General features: G+C 39.9%; 2 protein-coding genes across 2 annotated transcripts; both read right to left on the bottom strand.

Annotated features, from left to right (window-relative positions):
* Nucleotides 1–1710: 1710 nt before the first annotated feature.
* Nucleotides 1711–8682, bottom strand: ube2v2 (ubiquitin-conjugating enzyme E2 variant 2). The gene is made up of 4 exons (XM_040144695.1): nucleotides 8523–8682; nucleotides 2990–3138; nucleotides 2740–2865; nucleotides 1711–2576 (listed from the first exon to the last, which is right to left on the bottom strand). The coding sequence occupies exons 1-4, from the start codon at nucleotides 8536–8538 to the stop codon at nucleotides 2430–2432; spliced, it is 438 nt and encodes a 145-aa protein (XP_040000629.1). The 5' UTR covers nucleotides 8539–8682; the 3' UTR covers nucleotides 1711–2429.
* A 2611-nt stretch (nucleotides 8683–11293) lies between these two features.
* Nucleotides 11294–20632, bottom strand: mcm4 (minichromosome maintenance complex component 4). Its single transcript, XM_040144696.1, has 17 exons — nucleotides 20529–20632; nucleotides 19401–19478; nucleotides 19122–19280; nucleotides 18840–19003; nucleotides 18572–18673; nucleotides 18377–18472; nucleotides 17994–18089; nucleotides 17369–17507; nucleotides 16950–17170; nucleotides 16686–16806; nucleotides 15694–15953; nucleotides 13989–14354; nucleotides 13723–13850; nucleotides 13385–13592; nucleotides 13011–13239; nucleotides 12387–12520; nucleotides 11294–11894 (listed from the first exon to the last, which is right to left on the bottom strand). Exons 2-17 carry the CDS (start codon nucleotides 19462–19464, stop codon nucleotides 11799–11801), a joined length of 2583 nt encoding a protein of 860 aa, XP_040000630.1. The 5' UTR covers nucleotides 19465–19478; nucleotides 20529–20632; the 3' UTR covers nucleotides 11294–11798.
* Between the last annotated feature and the right edge of the window lie 402 nt (nucleotides 20633–21034).

Raw genomic sequence — 21034 nt, 5'->3', positions numbered from 1 at the left:
GCATGAACAAATGGAGCCTGGAAGCATCACAGTGGCACTGCCTTTTCAGACAAGTCATGTCCTCTAAACAGAAGCCCCTTCACACAGCAGTGCCAAGGACATACATGAGTGTGGAGCGCCCTCTAGGGGACAGAGCTCTGTGAGTTGATTGGGCTTGAGGAGCAGTGAAGCGATAACAGTGTAACAAAATACACATCAAAGCTCACTCTATGCAAATGTAGCTTGAAAATAGAAATAGTTGAAAGCTGTGACTTTTGATATGCAAATGCTGCACAAATGTCTGAGAAATTCTAACAATTCACAAAGTATGTTTTCTCCTTGTATATACAGTATGTTGCTTCATCACTTGTGCTTTTGTAAATGTATTTGTAGTTATTGCCTTATAAAGTCAAAAATACTGGGTACAAGACGTCTTTCTGGTTTTCTATATTTATCAGCTGTCTTGAGATTACATATGCAGATACAGTATGTGACGCCAGTGAAAAAAAGTTTTTTCAGGGGGGATGTTTTTGAATCATCAACAACACCGAGCTCTTGCCATGCTGCTGTGACAGTGTTACAGTGCAGGTCACAATGTGGGCAACAGACAGATCCCAGCCCTGAGACAAGACAAGCTACCAAGAGTCGGGCTCTGCTGCAGCGAGGGAGATATACAGCCCGGAGGTCAGACGACTCGAATGTGGAAGCCACCACAGTTCATCACTTTTAGATGTCACACACAGACATAAACCATCTTGGAGGCTTGAATGTTTTTGAGGACACAGATTTATCAAGAGGCATACTTGCTTACAAAGAGGGCCTGTAGCTTTCAAAACTCAACATCCATCATTAAAATATTCACAATGTTGGATCAATGTAACAAGCTCTGCATAAAAGAAAAAATGATGAAAAACTGAAATGTCAACTGAATGATTTGACTGATGGTACATTGTGACTAAACCATTAAATATTAATCCTTCCATAATAACAGGAAATCCTCCAAAATACACTATTAACCCCCCCCCCACTACCGACTACTCTCACAGGCTAACACTGGAACAAAGAATGAGGTCTTGCTCAATTCTCCTAGTAAATATGGTTAAAAAAAAATCTTAAATTCAAAGCGGTTCAGAAAATCAATGTTTATCAATAGACAATTTAAACACACAAACTAAGTGTACTGAAGATAGAAGATTACACCATTTGTAGTGAATTCTCTTAAAATACCCATTGGGTTAATTAAACTTTATGAATAATCCAACAGCTGAAAAGCAACAAAAGGTCACATTCTCAGAGGGAACAGTACCCTTCCCTCTCACGGCCACATTTACTATTTACTACCAAATACTGTGCAGTGTTCACAGACTAAAACAAGAATCAGTGCACAACATAACAAGGTCTGGATGTACTAACAATTAGAACGAATCAGGCTTGTTGATCTAATAAATATGCCACTAATTGAGAACTGCAGTGTAAAATAAATGGCTTTTTGATTATATTATTCTAATGAGCACAAGTCTCATATTAAATATCTGCTGTGTGGTGTCACCCAGCAGTTTCATTAACCTGGTTTCCATTACATGGCCCAACAGGGAGAGCTTACCCACAACATAATGCACGACTTGTGCGTTCAGTTGCCAACGGTCTCACTAGTCAGCTAAGGCCCTCTAGTGGAAAAACTGGCAACTGTACATGCAGCTGGGGAGTCAAATAAACTTCAGCCTCTGGATGTTTGTTTTTTTTTCGCAGACAGTGATTTTAATTTCAGAAAATCACAAGTTCATACACCTGCCATTTTCACTAGAAGTTAAATGCAAGGGTTTCAGAACAGAACAGGCTTCAACGTCTGTTACATGTCAAAGAGCTGCAGAACAGAAACATATTGGTATCGTGTCAAATACAGATATATATATATATTTATAAAAAAAATCTTTCTTACCTTGTGACACTACTTTTAGACTACAGCCACAGTTCAATATTCAGCAATCTGCATGATATTTCGATGAACCTGCTAAATTTGTCTAATAACTCAAAATGTGGCTTCTCTTCGACTAGATATTAGTTACAGAACATGCCTTCGTACACACATCTTGCTGTTTACTTCAGTGATCAGTCATTTGAACATAAAACTACTGGGACTCTGGTACAGCCTCTGCGTGGCATCATGCTTCCTTCTTCAAGCCCACTCAAGCTGGAACAGGTCGAACATTAAGGTCATTGTCAAAGTAACTATTAAAGGCGGATAACTGTGGTCTTGTAGTCTTTTAACTATCTATTCAGTGCTTAACTGCTGGGACATTTTTTCTTTTGAATGAGCTATGTAATAAGAAAGTCCAATCTTGCTCTTGCAGACGATATTGTTGATGTGCGAAGTGAGCCTCTTGATGATTTTACACAATATTTCTAAGAGAGTAAGGTTTAAGACAGAGGGTTGACACAATCCATTACGATTAAGTGCTGTAGGTTTGTCCTTCTGGTGGTTGTGGAAGCTTCATATTTTCTTTGGACATCATTAGACGCCTTAACTCTTGAAGAACAATTTTAATGCTATAAGAATTCTGCCATTTTGCTAATATTGGTATGCTACGTGAATCCACCTGTGAGACAAAACAAAAAGGAAAAACACATCAGTTATTGTGACAGGACCGCTGACAGCGAGTTATTGCACATGACATCTGAGCATCACATAACAGCAACGCACAACAATTTCTGAACTCGACACTGACACATAAACTTGTCAAAGTTTGGGATGACACTTACCGTCCCATTGGAATTATTTATCCCATTCATGCTAATTTTTGTTACAAATCTAACAGTCGGGGCTGTCTCTGGGTATCTAGGTCCACATTCCACTTTCAGACTGTATATCCTGTTCTCATAATTGGTCTGAAAAACAAACAAGTAGAGAAATAGAGAAACACATTTACATTGGTTGTAGTATCTATATTAGCTATTATGCAGTATTCTTTGCCGTAGTGGAAGATCCACATGCTGGGTTCTCGCTGCTTACTCTTGCTGGTCCAATAATCATGCCTGTCCACCGTGTGAGAGTCATGTCTTCATCATCCTCAAGGCCCCAGCTGACTGTGCCATCACCTTCCCCTTTTTGCCCCTCTTCAAGCTCCTCCAACAAGCGAAAATTGCGTGGAACTTTAACTCCTAAAATAACAAAAACAGAATATGAATTACACTGATTTTAAAGATATGTCTGGTGATATTCCATATTTTTCGTACTGTCAGAAAATTCCATGGAAAGACTAAAACCAACAATAAACTAATCATACTGCGAATACAGGTAAGTATTGCCTGTGTAGCCAAAGCCTAATACACTACCATTCATAAGTTTTAAAACACACCAATTGTCCGAGTTTTTATTGAAATTTAAGCAGTTCAAGTTTGGTGAATAACCTTACATGGTGCAAAGGTAACCCTAACTTCCCATGGTTAAAAAAATAAAAAAATAAAAAAATAAAAAATAAAAAAAAAACTTTAGGTCACCAAAAGCCGAAAAATCATGTAAATTTAATAGAAAACAGGTCTTGTTCAGGGGTTACAGGGATGGAGTAATTGGTTAATTTACATCTTTCCTGCAGCAATGGAAGTAAATGAACCCTTGAAAGTTAATGCAAATAGTTCCTATAGGTGCCCCAACTTTTGCTGATTACTTACAAACCTACTGTCTGTATAAAGACAGTGTTGGAACAAACTGTTACTACACCCTCTGATGCATTATTAGGAAAATACTGTACCGCAGGAGGTATTACTGTATACTGCTAACAGAATGGTGAGAAAAAGACAAGTAAAAAGAAACACAGACTGGTTAGTCAGGGGTTCACCCTACATCAAGATAATGACCCAAAACATTAGAAGCACAGAACTAAGCGGTGGCTTCACACCTGCAAGCTGGTTTGGGATGAGCTAGACAGAAGGTGGAAGCAACGCAACCTACAAGCGCAACACAGTCGTGGGTACTCCTGCAACAGTGTTGGGACAAACTTTACAATCAATGTTCCACTTCCATTGTAAAAAAAGAACGCCACGAGTGACTTTGGCTGCTGGATAAGTCAAAAATTTTGATTAAATTTAGTTCAACAAAGGGATTCCATGATTCCTTTTTAAAGTCTCTGATTGTTTATTTTCATATTTTTTGTTACTTCAATTTCAGAATCCCTGAATTATGTAAATTTACTGGAAACTGGAAAAATGGAAGTGCTCTACATCTTTTGACGGGTAGCGTATATTTTGTTTCTGTGCTCCATAGACCTCCATTGTTGTCCAAAACTGGTCAGTATGTTCCTTCATTCTTAAAAATAGGCTCCATAGTTTATTTTGAGCCAGCCCCATAGCCATGGATCAAATGGTCTTTTAATGGGATTTGGGAACAATAAAAAAATATACAATCTGCATAAAAAGAATGCCATGGTAGACACACTTAAAAAAAATAAATAATAATAATTATTAACTGTTTGGAGGGGAAACGATTAATTAATACTTGTTCAAGAGAAAATAAATCTGCAATTATTTCGGTAATTGGTTTTGAAAATGATGAATTGACAAAATGAAAATGAATTTGAAAATGTTACTTTGGAAAACTGTGATGAAAATATTTCAAAATTCTATAGACCAAAAGATTAAGTGATTAATCAACAAAATAACTGGAAGATTAATCAAAACAGTAAATCGAGCTCAAAAAATTAGTTGATCAGCAGAAAAATTATCCACACCTACTTTGTTAATTGATTAACTGTTTCATTCAGTTATCAAGAAAAAATGTGAAACACACTGGTTCCTACCTCTCTAAAGTGAGGACTTTCTGCTTTTTTATTTGTACATTTAATATCTTAATATCGATTTACATTGTTGGTCAGACCGACCAATTTTAACAGACAGACGGATTTTTACAATTCTGATCGTTTCAAAAACTAAATGATTAATCAATAAACTGAAAAAACAATCTACAGATTAATCAGTGAGGAAAATAATCACTTACACCAGCCCTGATTGTAAATGACTTTAACTTGAAGCCCTAAAATGGTTTTAAATTGACAGTTTATTTGAAACAGAACTGCGACATCATTATCCAAGTGTTTTGTCGCTGTTGGTGCTCCAACTGTTCATCCTTTCATGAAAACTGATGCGGACACATTCATCTTTCTAATCACAGAAAAGTAATGCATCCAAGTGCAAAAGAGCATGAAACATGTGCAAGACCAGAATGGTTGATACAAGAAATGACTCAATGGATTGATGTGCTATACACACCTGGCCACAGCTTACAGCACATCCTCATCTAACTACTGTGAAACTGCTTCGAATTTGATACCTTGTTCACAAGACATTTCCTAAAGATACAGTATCTTATACTGCTGAATGTTGAAGCTTAATAAAAATGTGCACTGTTTTGACAGCCGTTTGTAAACAGTCATGAGATTTGGAGCACATGGGCCTGTACTGCAGATTTTTAACAAATGATCCAGTCGTCTTATGACCAATGTTATAACAGATGATTTGATGGTAACATCATTCAAAACTAGTCAAAGTGTTCAGCTACTGGGAAAATGTTCTCGGAAGATTGTTCAGACGTTGGCATTAAACACACAGCCTGACAGGCACTCGTGGCAGTGTAAATGATGAACCACTTACAGCTCATGACTGGAGGAGTGCTGGAGTTTGAGGGGACAGCACTAAAGTAAAACTAATGCTATTCATAAATATGACCCCGCAGACAAATTCACAGAAGGGGAAGTGAATAGAGCGTTTTAAGAAGGGCCACGTGAAAGACACAGTGAAAACATTCAAATTTTCTACTGCCGCTGAAGCATTCGTTTCATATCCTCCACTTTCAGATAACATTAATCACACTCAGACTGTACAAATCTCTTTGTAAAAATCAATATTTCACATCAGGTGTGAAGCGGCCACAATAAAGGATTGACTCCACACTGGCATATGAGCTCTCTCATTGTCGTAAAAGGCATTTGCTCACAAGTTGTTCAAGATTTCAGTCCTTTATCAACATGCAAACACTGGTAAAGAGACCAATATTATCGGCTATGTTTAGCTCAACACAGTGTTACTGGTAGCAGGTGTGTCAGCTGCTAAGTAACAAGAAACTGTAGTGCAAAAATGCTAAGGATACTAGGACTGAATTAACCTTTGGCCTACTAAAAAGTCAGAAAATAGTGAAAATGTCGTGGACCCGAAAGAAACGTTTCGAAATTGCCCCCCCCCCTTTTTTTTTTTTGTCTAACTAACAGTCCAAAAACCCAAAGATAATTTGTTTATTGTAAGACAAAGGAAAAACAACAAATGCCAATGTTTGAGCAGCTGGAACCATCAAATTTTCAGCATCGTTGCTTGATGAAAGACTTAAACAATTAGCTGACAATCAAAATACTTTGATTAATTTTCTGTAAAATTATTAATCATTAATTTGAGTTTCAGATGTAGAATATTGTGTGTGTTCATTAATTAGGCTTGTCCCCACCACACACACTTCTTCATTAATGTTAGTTATAGCTTACAATATTTTTCTTTTAATGTATAGGCTACCTTTTTATATACTGGAGTCGTAATTTTTGTTGCTACATATATATACATATATACGTATACATATACATACACACACGTACTTCTGTTGCGGTTTACTCTTTGAGTTTATTATTATAGTTGTCAGCGTTTTGTTGAGTTTATTTTTCAAATCTAAAATCACAGCTTTTTTTAGTAACCTATTTTAAGCGATCATTATATTAAGTGTTTATGTTATGTATTAAAACAATACATATTCCGTACATTCTTATCAGACTTTTTTAACTTGCAACTATCTGTTTTGGCACAAGTCTCAAAAATCTTTCATCAGTTGAGCTCTAACAAAGGAATGTGCAATGTAAGTATAAAACCAAGGGGCTGCACATTTTGAGGAAATGAATACCTCACAGAAACGAGTCGTTGATCTAGTATGTATAAAGCAATGTTGGTGCAAATGTGCTTAGTAAAGAACACTGCAATCCTACATGATGGCAGACAGAATAAAGAGGTATAATCAGGATCAGCTTCAGTTTGCGCCGCTCATGTATATTCATTACTGTATATTTTTATTTTCCTCTATTGTTTGTGGTTGTCCTAGCCTTGCCTGCTTCTCTTTGGGTCCTCACTATTGCCACTGATAAGAATGCAATGCTGTTATTCCTTCAAAAATTTGAAACATGCGTTAAAATTAAGATCCAGGGAGACTACAAGTGTGGTTTAAGTCAGTATTAGGCATCGGGTGTAGGTAAAATTAGCGATTCACTTAACTATAAAACACTCACCGTCACTACATTTCAAGAGCTACAACTGTTGATTAGCGTCCCCGGTTCTCGTTTCAGCTCATGTTATCTATGGCACTAGTAACTTAAACCTTGCTAGGTTAAAAATGAATCAGCAGCAGGTCGCACCAACTCGTTCCGAGGTAGTTTCAATTATGACTTAACTACTTCCCTGTTTCCCCACTTTGTAATAACAACCCCGTGGTGTATTGTTAAACTCGCGCAGAAGAAAATAACTTAGACCTTGTGAAGTTATTAAACTTATGAATACTATACTTTTCTTCTGTGACAGAGTGTATTTTGCAAGTTTCAAGAACCACGCTTCCTGCTTAGCGCTAACATAGGCATGGGCTCCGACTATTTGCTGAAGCGAAGCGTGCCAACTGTGATAGCTGTAACGATACATCAATCCGGTGCATTCCTCCGCTCCCCGCCCATGCAATGACAGACATCTGCCTCATATAAAGACACCGGTTTGTCTCCTGGATCCATCCCTATAGTTAAAGAGTCGAAATCCAGTTCAAATTTGTCAATACCATTGGGAAGTAAAGTGGTAATGAGAGAAGCGGGGACTGGTGCCTGCATTGAAAAATTTCCGTCACGGTCATGTTGTGTCACAGAGAAGCCATCAAAATCTGCATATTGTATTTGTCACTGTTAAATTACTATCTCAATGGCTATTAAAGCACACAGAAGACGTGTGCAGACAGAGTAGGTTAGTCCGATCAAGAGACTGGCTATCTGGCCGTAAGGTGATCGACACTCGGTACCGCGCTGTTAGAATATTCTAGTCGCTAAGTTAGCTAAGATAGCTAGTACTGTCTGCGGTTGTTTACAGCTCTCATATTAATGGCAACTTACACACCTAATTCAACTTTGGTATCGCATTATATAAACTATGGGTTTTGCCTTGTAACACATAAGGTCGGCTTTAGCATGACTAGCGCTTATTTCTGGCACCTTGAGCTATTCCAGCTAAGTAATGGGACAAGCTATTCACAACGCCTCGCTTTAGCTACGTTAGCCAACACAGTAACTCCAAGAAATAGACGTCTCCCGTGAAGATCACCGCTGTATCGAGAGGAGACAATTACGACAAAATTAGAACTCCGAGCAATTTTTCAAAGATATTGCGGGGGTATACGTGTAGACGCATGCCGGCTGAGATGCCAGCGCCGGCCCCAGCTTCACCCGCACCGTGCGTGGCTGTAGATGTTAGTTTGAAGGCACACAAACCTGAGGAGGCCGCCATCTTCTTCTTCAGCCGAGTCCAGAAGCACACACAAGTGTGACATCACAGCCGTTAAAACCGGCAGATCACCGCACTGCGAGCTGCCGGGCTCGCTCCACTCTGCTGCACACACAGTGCGCCGCTCGCTGCCAGTGTAGACTCCTTACCTCCTGAACCTGCATGTTACATTTCTCATTAACCAGCTTTAAAGGGAAAAAAAACCCCCACATATGTACAGTTGTCTGGGCAAATTACATATTTTGTTGATTTTTGAGGTCTAGAGCGAGCCTCTCTTCGAATGCACAGTAGTTGGTTTTTTTTTATTATCACGAACTTAAATATTTTTAAAAATCAAGTTATTGTGGCATATGCAAAATATTTGAAAACCCTACTACAACCCTAACCCCCTCCTTAAATAATAATAACAACAACAACAACTCTAATAATAGTCTCTCTATTCTTGATTTAGGTATTTTCACCCAGGTTAATGTCTAGGCTGTCTTGTATGCACAATGTGTGTAAGACCTACCCACAGATTTTATCATGATTTTCAGGCCAGGGGACTGCGAGAGCTGTTACAAAAGCTTCAGCATGTGTTTCTTGAAGGAGTTCATGGTGAAATTCGAGGTTTTCTTCAGATCATTGTCCTGTTGTCATTCTCCCCTCACTTTAACTTTCTTGACTGACTGCATGACATTTGTATCGAGAATTTGCTGATCTTGAGTGAAATCCATTCTTCCCTCTGTCTGTGCAGTGTTTTCTTGTGCCTCTGGCTGCCAAACAATCCAAAAGCAGAATATTTTCACCCCCATGAGCAACAGGTGGTAAGGGGTAGTTACTAAGTACTTTCTTATTGGGGTCCCAAACTTTTGCACATACTACAATAACTGTTTTTTAATTTTTATTTTATTTTATTTTTTTTTTTTTATAAGTTCATGAAATAAATAGTAACAGTGCATTGACATTTGAAGAAAGGTTCATTTTTTTCCATTCAAGTTTACTGTAGGAATTGGATTTCATTCTCTACAAAATGTGTAATTTATCCTGAGGTGCCCAAACTTTTGCATACAATTGTATTACTCTGACATATTATTCAATAGCTGCTTGTTACATCACTTGATCAGAGCTATACTCTGTCTCAATGGCCGCACCATTCTGTCAGATGGAAATTTCAGCCTGACATTTGGTGCCTGGAAACTCTTGTTTCCTTACTGTGTGTGTAGGTGTACAGCTATCCACTGAGCAAAACACACTTTGAATGAAGTTGGAGTACAGAAGTTGGTTTTTGAAGTTTTTACTAGCTAAGCAAATTGTAAAACTGTGAAAACAGTATTGAAAATCAAATTCATTGATAGTGATTACAGTCAAGATCAGTGGTGTGATGTAAATACATTTACTCAGGTATTGTACAATTCTGATATACTTGCGCTGTATGTTTTCTTCCATTTGGAGCCACTTGATACTTCTACTTCACTACATATGAGGCAAATATTATACTTTTTACTCCGCTTCATTTATCTAACCGCTGTATTACAACAGTAAATGATTAGTTATGATACTTATGAGCAACACATTAGCCTCAGATAGCTAATATTTGCGAGATTAGCAGTAATTAACTGGATAAAAGCTAAATTAACAAACTGCAATCACAAAACGGGTATAAAAAAAAAGAGCACTTACAGATAAGGTTCCAACAAAGGGATTTGGGTAGTATATAGATACAAGTTATTTCTCTTGTAATCTAGTAAACTTACAGAGTCCCCAAAAGTAATAAGGCCTCCTGAGGCCTCTAGGGTGGGCCGCGGTCCTTGGTCCTTGGTCCAACAGTAAATTAGCTAACAGTTACACTACTTAGCAACACACTGGCCCTAGGTAGCTATTGGCTAGCTTGGCAGAAAACCTGATTGCATAAAAAAAATAAACCAAGAAATTGCAATCACAAAACTGCTATGCTAAAAACAGCACTTTTTTATAATACCCAAACGAGGACATTTGGGAATAGATGGAAGTTGTTTGTCAATGTTTGCTTGGTCACAGATGTGACAAAATGGTGGCTGTTACAGTTTCCGTTAAACTGCAACCGCTATGGAGCCCTAGCAGTAGCGGTTGCTGTAGCAATGGAATGGTCAGAAAGATCTGTGGGTTCGAACAAACGACATAAAAGATCGACTACGCGTCTTGCTCCATTAAAATATGAACTTGTAAGAGAGCAGCTTCTTAACTACTCTGTGAGGAAGACCTGTAGGATCTAACCAAACATAGGCCTTTTATTCCCATCTTTAACCACTTTGACCCCACTGACCAGCTGGTGGCAGGGTTTCTGCATGGGTCACCAAGTTCAACTTGACACTATTAAAGACTTAAATACCACCTAGAATTACACATGCAATGTAATACCTGTTTCATAGTCATACCAACCAAAGTATGAAAGATATCGATGAAAACAAGTAGGGATAATATGGTCTGGAATTATCTCCCAAGTGCATTAATTTATTGACTAATCACATTTTCGTCAGTCCTTCCAAGCTGTATACAACAATAATTCCTAATAACATTAATCATTAAACACCTGGATGTGCACAGGCAGCAAAAATTGATGGATAAATGGATGTAAGGATTTACCAATTAAAAATAACCTATTTATTTAAGGACTGAGCTAAATTTTAAATAACAGAGTGCAGATTAATTTGATTTCAACAAACGGGAAATATATGAGGGAAAGTGGAATTTAAGTCAACTACAAACACTGAAAAAAAAAAGAAACTTTCCAAGCACCTTGAGTGAGCAACATTTTATTTTCTCTCTATGAACAAGCAGTCAATGCAAGCTACAAGGACAATTCAACTCTCGTAATAGTCAAGTACTCAATTTTAAAGAGTATTTAGAAATCTGATACAAAAACGAACATACTGTATGTTTCAAGCTTGCTTTAACGCATATCTCAAAAAACAAAAGACAAACTTGGTTATTACAATGTACAAGTCAGAAGAAAAGAGCTTTTTGTCATCACAGAACAGAATATAGGGAGCATTACTTGAAAACAAAAGAAACAAAAACTTAAATATTAGGTCTATTATTGCCAGTAGATGTGTTTGTTTCTTTTTCTTTCTCTCTTTAAAAAAAAAATCACAACAGGGCAATAAAGTTTGAACAAGTTATCTGGTTACTCTGAATGGTGTCCAAAATGCAGGATATTTGTTTTGTTTTTTACAGCATGAGAAAAGAGTTCGACATGGGATAGGATTTAAAATTAAGAACTGTACATATTTGCAGGGAGTGCCTTAGGCGAGGAGACGAACAGTCTTTCCGGTAACCGTCAAGTAATCCTCATCAGCAAGAGCTCGGAGCGCCTCGTCAAACAGCTCCTTAGTGATCGCCTGAAAACAAAGTCACAACGAACGAAGTCATTATAGGAAGTGGTGGTGGTGTTGACAGAAAAAAAAACCTTTCATAGCTTTTCTTTTCTTGGACTGAATTTACTTTTATTGCCAAAATTATAGTTATCTTATAGTTACCTCTTTTTATTATTTAAAAAAAAATCAATTTTTAAGCCTTTTCTTCCATTTTCTATGCATCGCATTAAACGACTTTATTTCCATGCACTTCAACTTATGAAAACTGGTTAGCTGATATTCAATGAAGTATTAAATGTATCCTTACATTAATGTCATGGAAAATAAATTAAACAACACTGCTCTTGTTCAGCCAAATCAGAAACAAGGAGCACACTGCTCTCAAAGCACTGAAAGTGTAATATCTCATGAGTTGAAAATGAAATTAAGATTTTTTCTGCACTGATTTCTCTCAGACTTTAAAAAAAATAAAAAATAAAATTAAGCAGTGCAATGAAAGGCAAAATAAATATTTACAGTTTCAGACTGTCCTCTGAGGTCATTGAGCAGCTGATGGTATTTCATGGCAGGCGTCTTTCCCTTGGCCTGGATCAGTTTCTTTAGGACTTGGGCGACCTCCTCCTTACGCTTGCGGGCGGTGGCACTCATACCTGTGATCAGAAATGCCTATACTGAAATATACTGCTTCCATTCGTAGATCCATCTAGAGCTGACAAATTTAGTTGCTGAATTGATCAACAAAGTCCCCTTGTAAACAAAGTTTTCCGGGCATTTAATGGCTTCAGCTTCTCCGATGTGAGGGTTTGTAGCTTTTCCTCGTCTTATATTAAAATAAACTGAATATCATTGGGTTCTGAACTATTGATTGGACAAACAAGACATTTTAAAGACATCACCTTGGACTCCGGGAAACTGAGGCAGCCATTTTCACTATTTTCTAATGTTTTATTGACCAAATGATTGATCAATCACATAAATAATAGTCAACTGCAGCCTTAAGTCCAACATAAGCAAACTGTCACTAGCAATGAAGTGATGAACCAAAGAAACTTCTAATTTTTCAAGCCTACCAGGTTGAGTTATCTGATCTCACATCACATCAGCTAGTTTATAATATTCTTCAGGCCCTGTCCTACATACCTGTTGTGAGAATAGAGATGTCAACAAATCCCGTCCTGGGATCTGTCGCTGACTGTTTGAGGGCCTCGCGGTGAAGCCGCTTGGCCTCTTCCACGTCGATGGTCTCCACCTTCTCAGAGAAGCGCACTTTAGCGTGGGCCTCCGCCAAGCGGATCAGGGACTCCAACTGTCTGGGGTAGGCGGACACCATGCCTCGACCACTGCCTATCTTCCTCATGTCCACGTAGGCCTGAGGACCAACATGCACAAGGTCAACCGAGGTCACAAGGGCTGATACCAAACTTAAGGCCAACAACCTGTGTTATTAGCCACATCGGTCTGGAGATTTTCAACATATCGTTCATATATTGTGGAAATGCGAAGAGCAAGCAAACCTCAATGAGGGCCTGACTGGCTTCCTCGCTCAGTCTCGGATTAATGTATGTTCGAGCATACGCAATGTAGTCCTTCAACACAGCCATGTCGAGGAACTCCTCCTCCATCTGCTCCTCGCTCTGGTAGTACAGCGACACCAGGTGGTGGGCCAGCCTGCGGTCGTAAGCCTCGTCTTGGGGATCCAGCATCAGGAAAATTAGATCAAATCTGTTTGAGCGCGAAAACCCAATGTTAAAAACCAGTAACGTGACAACCGAGAGACAAAGATCAGAGACTAAATGGTAAAGACCTCATGAAAAGGACAACATTAGGAGAGTCCTGACTGCTAAATGTTCACCTAGACAGCAGAGTGTGAGGCAGCTGGATATTCTCAATGGTGGTCTTCTTGGGGTTCCACTGAGACTCGACAGGGTTGGCGGCGGCCAGCACAGCGGTACGGGCATTCAGCTGGCAAATGATTCCAGCCTTCAGACAGAAAACAGAACCAGATTGAGAAGCATCATCCAGTAGTATCCTCTTTCTTCCTGCACCAAACACGTTTGAGTTTTCAGGTTTGCGTGCTCCAAAACTTGACTACACAGGTTTCAAATTTGTCAAACGCACCTTGGCGATGGAGAGGGTCTGCTGCTCCATGACCTCGTGCAACACCGAGCGCGTGCTGTCACTCATCTTGTCAAACTCATCGATGCAGCAGATGCCGTTATCGCTGAGCACCAGAGCGCCGGTCTGGAGGACCAGCTGCCTCGTCTCCGGGTCCTTCATCACGTAGGCGGTGAGACCCACCGCGCTGGAGCCCTTTCCTGATGTGTACTGGCCGCGGGGCACCAGGTTGTAGACGTACTGCAGCAGCTGGGACTTACTGGTGCCGGGGTCTCCGCAGAGCAGGATGTTCACCTCTGCGCGGAAGTTACCCCGGCCAGTCTGACTGAAGTCCTTACGGGTGCCGCCAAACAGCTGCAGCAAGATGCCCTGGAAGGAACAGAGGGGGAAATTAACCTTCATAAAAAGTTGCTGTCAAACTTCTAACCAGAATCCCATGTCATGTTACTAGATTAGATGCATATTAGAAAGTCAGTCTTGTTGAGATATAGAGCTGTGATATCAATACTGGGATTTTGGTAATCAGAACATAATGTTGACTTTTTCTGTTTTAAAGGCTGCAGAACATTTTACTGAACTTAAGTGATCACTCCTACCCAGTGAGGTGAACAACAGACTTTTTAAACCAATCAGAGACATTTTGACTCGTCAAATTAGGAAAATCCCAGTTCGAACTAACAACATCAATGACACAATGACATTTTTCTCACTTTATATTCTTTTTTTATTATTATTTTTAATTCATTTTAACTCATTCCTCTTTTTTGAGTTTGTTTCTAATGAATCTTACTGCAGGTCTACAGGTGCAGGTGTTTTTCTTGTTGGCAAAGCAATATAAAGACGATGTGTCCTTTATAAAAAGGAGCTCACTCCTGTCTCGCATGCTCTGAGTGTTGATAGATAAAATTAGATAAGGAGGTTCCACCTTTTTGGGGAAATTAACATGTATATTTTAATTACAGTCAATACTTACAGACGACATTAAAAGTATGAAACTTATGAAATATGATATATAGTACCAAGTGTGATAAGCCTGTTTTTTATGATTTCTGTCCTGTGAAATTAAAACTAATGACATGGCTGACTAAATTAAGTGGTTTAATTTACCCTAGTTCCCTGCTCTACCTAAGAATGCCTGAAGAACTTTTTTCTGTGACCATTAAAACCATGAAATTTGATTCTGTCGAAACCACTCAGCTCTGATTCAAGCTGATTCGTCATTGTACTTTATCTCGTTATCTTAAATTTGTTATACACCTTGTTAACAAGATTTCTAATCAACCTTAATTTGACTTGCTGTACGCAGGAAACACACAGGTGTAATTAAAAAAAAACAAAAAAAAAAAACTAATGACATTACAGTTAATTGGCCAAGCAAGCTGTATGTACAATACCAGGGCCCTGAAACTAGCACACCCATATTAATAGAGCAGTTTTTGTTATTAATTACACCTATTTTTTTTTTTGTCACTGCAATATATTAAAATGTCTGCTGTGCCAATTAGGCCACATTAGATTTCTTAAAAGCGCGTGTTGGGTGTTTAATTCAGTAACGAGAATGTTATTAGCATCATCATCTGTGCGACAGAGTTTGTGATGTTGTTAGTCTTGTTACTGGGTGCCTGTTCAGGGTTAACGCTCATATTTTTGGCTTGCATCCATTCTTACACACATACACATACACACAGACACACACACACACACACACCTTTTTGATGTCCTCATGCTCGTAGATACTCGGTGCGAGGGCAGAGGAGAGCCGCTCGTAGACGTCTGGCTTGGCCGCCAGTTCCTTCAGGGTCTGCACTCGGTCTTCGGTGAACAGCTTCTGTTCGGCCTCCTCGTCTAAACCATGCAGACGCTTCTCGTCCGTCTTGCGGAAGTGGATGGCGTCGATGTGAGTCTTGTACACAGACTTCACGTTGCTCTGGCGTGGGTTCACGCGCATGGGGACCGCTCTGTAGATACCTGTAGGGAGATTTGGGATGCAGTTAGGATTTCCGCTGAGTGAAACACGGACTGATTCACTGCTTTTTTTAAGAGCTCTTTTGAAGAGATTAGTACTGACATGATGAGTTGATTCACATGAAATTATATCTACAACTTTGATAACTGATAAATCCTTCAAGGAAAAAAAAAAAAAAAAAGGCAAACATTAGCAGGTTCCTGCTTCTCAAATGTGAGGAATTGCTGCTTTTTTCTGTTTTATACGACTGTAAAATGATTATCTTTGAATTTTGGACTGTTGGTCGGACAAATTAAGAAAAATGAAGATGTCAACTTGGGCTCTGTAAAATTGTGAAGGGCCATCTTATTGTAACTGTATCACATCGTATTGACTATAGTTGAGCAAAAACAATCAGTCTACTGCCACAAAGTGTATGTACAACTATTCCAGTTATCAATTCATTCTTTTCAGACATTTCTACAGTAAAAATGAGAAATGTTCTCTAGTTTGTGAGAAGCCTCTGGTTTTATCTATTAGTCACCGAATAGAGTATTTTTGGATATTGGACATCAGGTTGGGCAAAAAAAAAAAAAAAAAAAAAGCAACATCATCTTCAACTCTGGAAAAAAAGTAATGATCAATTTTCATTATTTTGTGTCATTTTTTAGCCCAAACAATTAAAAGTAAAAATTTAAATCAATAACAACAGTCATCATTTGCAGCCATAACAGCAGATACTTAGGAGCTCTTACCAGTGATGTTCACTCTGTCTCCTGGCTGCACTTTATCAACCAGGTCATTATGAGCATAGACGATGGTTGTGTGAGGTGTCTGTCCAGCCGGCATGTCTTCAGGAGACTCCTGAATTTTGATCTGTCGTAAAGGAAGATCGATAAATGAACAGATGTCGTGACCTCAACAGCAACACATCACTAATTACCACTTAACATATTCTGAGATTAGGTGTTATTTTCTCTAAGCAATCTGCCCCATTACCAACCCCACCAAACTCTCACCATCTGTTTGTCGGAAAAGACTGAGCGATTGTGAACGAGCGCCAGGCTGTGGGTGTTGTTGCAGTTGCGACACACAGCCGGCTCAGCGATGCGCCCGCGGTCCACCTCCACGCGGGTGCTGTAGGCACACACCTGGCACTGGAAGAACGCCTCCTGCATCTCGGGGATGAGCTGCGAGGTGCGGATCACCATGCCACTGATTGTGATCAGCTGATCGATGTCTGTGGAGGCGACACACAAGTTACGGAGAAGCTTTAGCCTGAAGCTGATACCTCACATTTGATCAAAGCCAGGAAGAATGTTCACGAAAATCCCACACTAAATATTGGATGGAATATCTTGCAAATGGTAGCCCCGATGAGTGTGATTTCACTTTCTAGGCATCCAATGACATGGTCTAGATTAATGAAGCAACGCACCTTCTGGGTTCAGACTCCGCATGTTTCGGGTTTTCAGGGCGTTGTAGGGGCGGACTTGGATCTGGTACTCCAGAATAGAGTCCGGGAATCGCTCGAAAAAAAGCTCGTTGACTGCCATGTCGAAGGTGGGGACGACCTCCTGCAAAGGAAACAAATAAGTCCCCTATTAGCATCAATATGCTGTCCAACAGCCACTTGAGAAATAAAGTATAGTTTAAACTTTTACAAAGGGTCGAAGATGCTCAAAACTGATTCTTACAACCTTCTGTAGATAAAGTGCGAAACCAATAATCCCAGTAGTCAATTCCCACTTCATTCAGAACTGAATTCTCTAAGTTTTGTATTTTGAGAAGGGTAAATAGTTTCAGCCTAAAACTATAACTGCTATTATTATTATATTACTACTATTATTCTGTGGGTGTTTAAGAACTTCAGCAAATTTCTACTTATTTTAACTCTAAGACTGAAATAAAAATCGATTAATCACTTTACGAATGTAGTAAAAACAACCCAAAACTTATGTAGCCATGTTACAGGAAAATCCTCTGGATCACAACTGTCCAAATGGCCTCTTAATATACATGAAGTACTGAGAATAACATGGTTTTATAATACGGGACTTTACCTGTGGATAGCAGATGAGCTGCCTGTAAAGTTCCGTATCAAAGGACTGCAGATGCTGGCAATTGACATTCAGCACTGGATCACCAACAACACTGATCTGTGAGACAAGAAAAGTCATATCACTGGTTGAGATGGGCTTAAATCTGAGATGTCTTGCTATATTGAGACTTAAAATAATCATCCTGTGGGGGGGTCTCCTGTCACTCTACGCGCATTTCCAGTCAGCTCTCTATTGTTCACTGTCTAATAAAAGGCGAAACTGTCCAAAAGTACATAGAAATTAAACTAAATGATCTTGTGTGAACCTGACTTAAACCAGTGTTATCATTCCTGCCCGACACTCAGAGCAACAGAACACAATGACATAAACACGGTAAAAACTACCTCTTCCAGCTTCTGCATGTATAGCGGCTCGTTCAGGTCCAGACCAGCGTTCTCATCTTCAGTGGAGGTCGGGTCGATGAACCTCTGCAGGAACCTCTGGAAGCAAAGCAGCACAAGACATGGAAACCTGACCTCTAATGGATTAAGTGTTGGGAAAGTCTTGTTAAAAGAATAAATGTACGGTTGTTTCCATACCTGAAACTTCTCCTTGCAGGTCCCTACATTGACATCAGTGCCCCAGATCACCAGTCTCTGGCCTGCGTTTGGTTCGCTGGCTACGGCGCCATCAGCACTTGGCTGTGAAAACACGTGAACAGCGTTGCGTTATTGTGGTTTTGAGTTTGTTGTCCTTGTTAACTCCTCATAGCTGCAACAGTTTTCCAAGTTTAATGCTATTTTAGTTCCCCTGGCGTACGCACATATAATGACAATAATCAACACAAAGCTTGACTCCTCCACTGACCGGCTCAGAGTGAAGGTCGACTTGTGGAGCCTTCCTGACCGACCCCAGATCAGGACGCTGTCTGGCCGGGGTGCCACGCACTCCACTGCGAGGAGTCCCTTCAACCCTGGAGCTGGGGGTCCCATACATCAGAGGGGAGCTCATGTCCACTTCATTGGGCAGGACTGTTAAATCAAAGTTTGTCACATCAGAGATGCTTGTTATTCCCCTGCACCTCTATTGGATATTGATAAAACACAGCAAATTAAGTTAAACCGGGCAGATTTTTCCCATCCTTAGTACCTGAATGTCGTGGGCTGGAGAACAGAGACATGTCCTGAGGTGCTGACGGACTGAGCATGTCGGTGGCCGGGGAGGTGGGCATTGGCATCAGCTCCCCGGTGGAGGAGTCCTGACCCCTGCGCCTCTGAGAGGGAGGCGAGGTAGGGCCCTCGCTGCTGGCTGGCGATACAAACAAGGCACGAGGAGAAGTTAACAGCAGTATAACAGACACCCACCTCCCACAATGTTAAGGTCACCTCGGTGGTTTCCTTTCATTTAGGCCACAGACAGGGAACTTACGTGTGGACGGGTTAGCGTTCCTTCCGCGTTTGCGGCCACCGGGAGTGGATGTTGGGGAGGACATCGTCGCTGCAATATCTACAGAGAACATGGATTAAAATTAACTGACCTTCTGCCAAATGGAAAAGCTGTCGGGCAAGGCTAAAAAAAAAAAAAAATGAAATTTTTTCACAAGTACTGTCCTACCACTTCAGTAGCTTGATTCCCACCACCTGCCGAGTGAGTTCAAAAAAATAGGGCAGGTGTGTTTGGTTTTGCCTGTTTTTTTTTTTTTTTGCTTTGGGGGGGGGGGGGTCAGGGAGGACACTAGGCTCTAACATCCCTTTAGGGGCTGACTGTTGGAGCAGATCCACTGAGTTTGTGGGACACTGTGTGACGATGAACCGGTGACTGCCGGCCAACCTTAGCTTTCCTGCTCTCCACTTTTGTTTTGTTTGCATGGCTACCGCACAGCCTACTGGATATTTGTCCCGTCAGCGTCAACTGCTTTGTTGCTTAAGCTGATATGTTTGCCACTTCCCTGCCTCACGACATGCTAAATGAAATTTATAACCATGTCTCTGAGGGAGACCAAAACACGTAATGATTGCTACCGGAATGCGCTGCTTTTTCCAGTGGTTAGTCAGTTTATGGACATTAATAAAACCCGTAATATTAAAGTGCAAATTAGTTCTTTGGTTTCCCTTCCATTAGTTTTTATTGTAACAATGTCATACTTTGCGAACCTCCAGTTTTCTTTCAGTTCATTTCACTGGCTGCAATAAACAAACACTCAATTCTTCAAAATAAGAGCTACAGTTAACTATAATCGCGTGAGTACAATCTGCCGCTACCTCTTTATGTTTGTTTAAAGTAATCAACATTGTGTTCTTGCTACTTTTATTGACAACTCGGTGTCAGTTAACGACGACTTCTCCACCATTTGACATGCGGCTGCAGAGGGGAAACAATGAGCTGAATCCGACTTGCACTGTTTGACCCGATTTAACACTTGAAAGTGAGCATGAAAATGAGATAACACGCCGATGGCCGATCAAGCAGACGTGTCGAAGAACCGGCACTCTGATCCCTCCAAGATCATCTACGCTTTAAATGGGAATAAATTCACTAAATTGTGTCTGAGCTTACCTCTTCTTGTATATGCGTCCGTGTGCTCCAGATCTGGCGCGAAACTGCGGGTGACGTTATTTTCGCGGGGAACTTTGGACCAATGGGAGGCCGAGGATGGTGCCTTTCCTTCCGGTCGATTCATTCGCTGCAGAGGGGCGCTCAGAGTTTCTACCGAGGCGACTTTCATTAAACATTATGAAATGCCTTAATAAATGGAACGGATGCTTTGAAATACACCTAAAACTACAAGCGATTTTCTCTGTATGATAATAGATATATGATCTGTATTTCCCGCGCGTAGCCTGTTGCTCATTGATACCCTGAACTGATTTGGTTTGGTCCAACAGTAAATGACTTTTTTTTTTCCTGCCTATCTTTATTGAAAGCGTTCACGATACAAAATTAAAATGAATTAAAATAAAATAAAATAAAATAAAATAACATCATGAAAAGTGCGAGGATAGCCGAAGTCAAACGAAGTGAATGAAAATGACACCTGAGAATAGAAAATTAATAATTAGGCT

The sequence above is a fragment of the Xiphias gladius genome, chromosome 14 (genome assembly GCF_016859285.1).
Source record: "Xiphias gladius isolate SHS-SW01 ecotype Sanya breed wild chromosome 14, ASM1685928v1, whole genome shotgun sequence".
Classification (NCBI taxonomy): domain Eukaryota; kingdom Metazoa; phylum Chordata; class Actinopteri; order Istiophoriformes; family Xiphiidae; genus Xiphias; species Xiphias gladius.
Note: the sequence above shows the minus strand (reverse complement) of the source record. Positions and strands in the feature narration are given on the sequence as shown.

Bases quoted from the DNA above. Each gene is read 5' to 3' on its own strand.
- ube2v2 (XM_040144695.1), bottom strand. The intron at 2,866-2,989 runs GTAAGCAGCGAG...TTTGTTTTTCAG, and splicing joins TGATTATTGGACCAGCAAGA to ACCAATTATGAGAACAGGAT. The intron at 2,577-2,739 runs GTAAGTGTCATC...TTTGTCTCACAG, and splicing joins TAAATAATTCCAATGGGACG to GTGGATTCACGTAGCATACC.
- mcm4 (XM_040144696.1), bottom strand. From the start codon at position 19,464: ATGTCCTCCCCAACATCCACTCCCGGTGGCCGCAAACGCGGAAGGAAC. The intron at 13,593-13,722 runs GTGAACATTTAG...GCGCTCAAACAG, and splicing joins CCTCACACTCTGCTGTCTAG to ATTTGATCTAATTTTCCTGA. The intron at 12,521-13,010 runs GTATGTAGGACA...TTCTGATCACAG, and splicing joins CATCTCTATTCTCACAACAG to GTATGAGTGCCACCGCCCGC.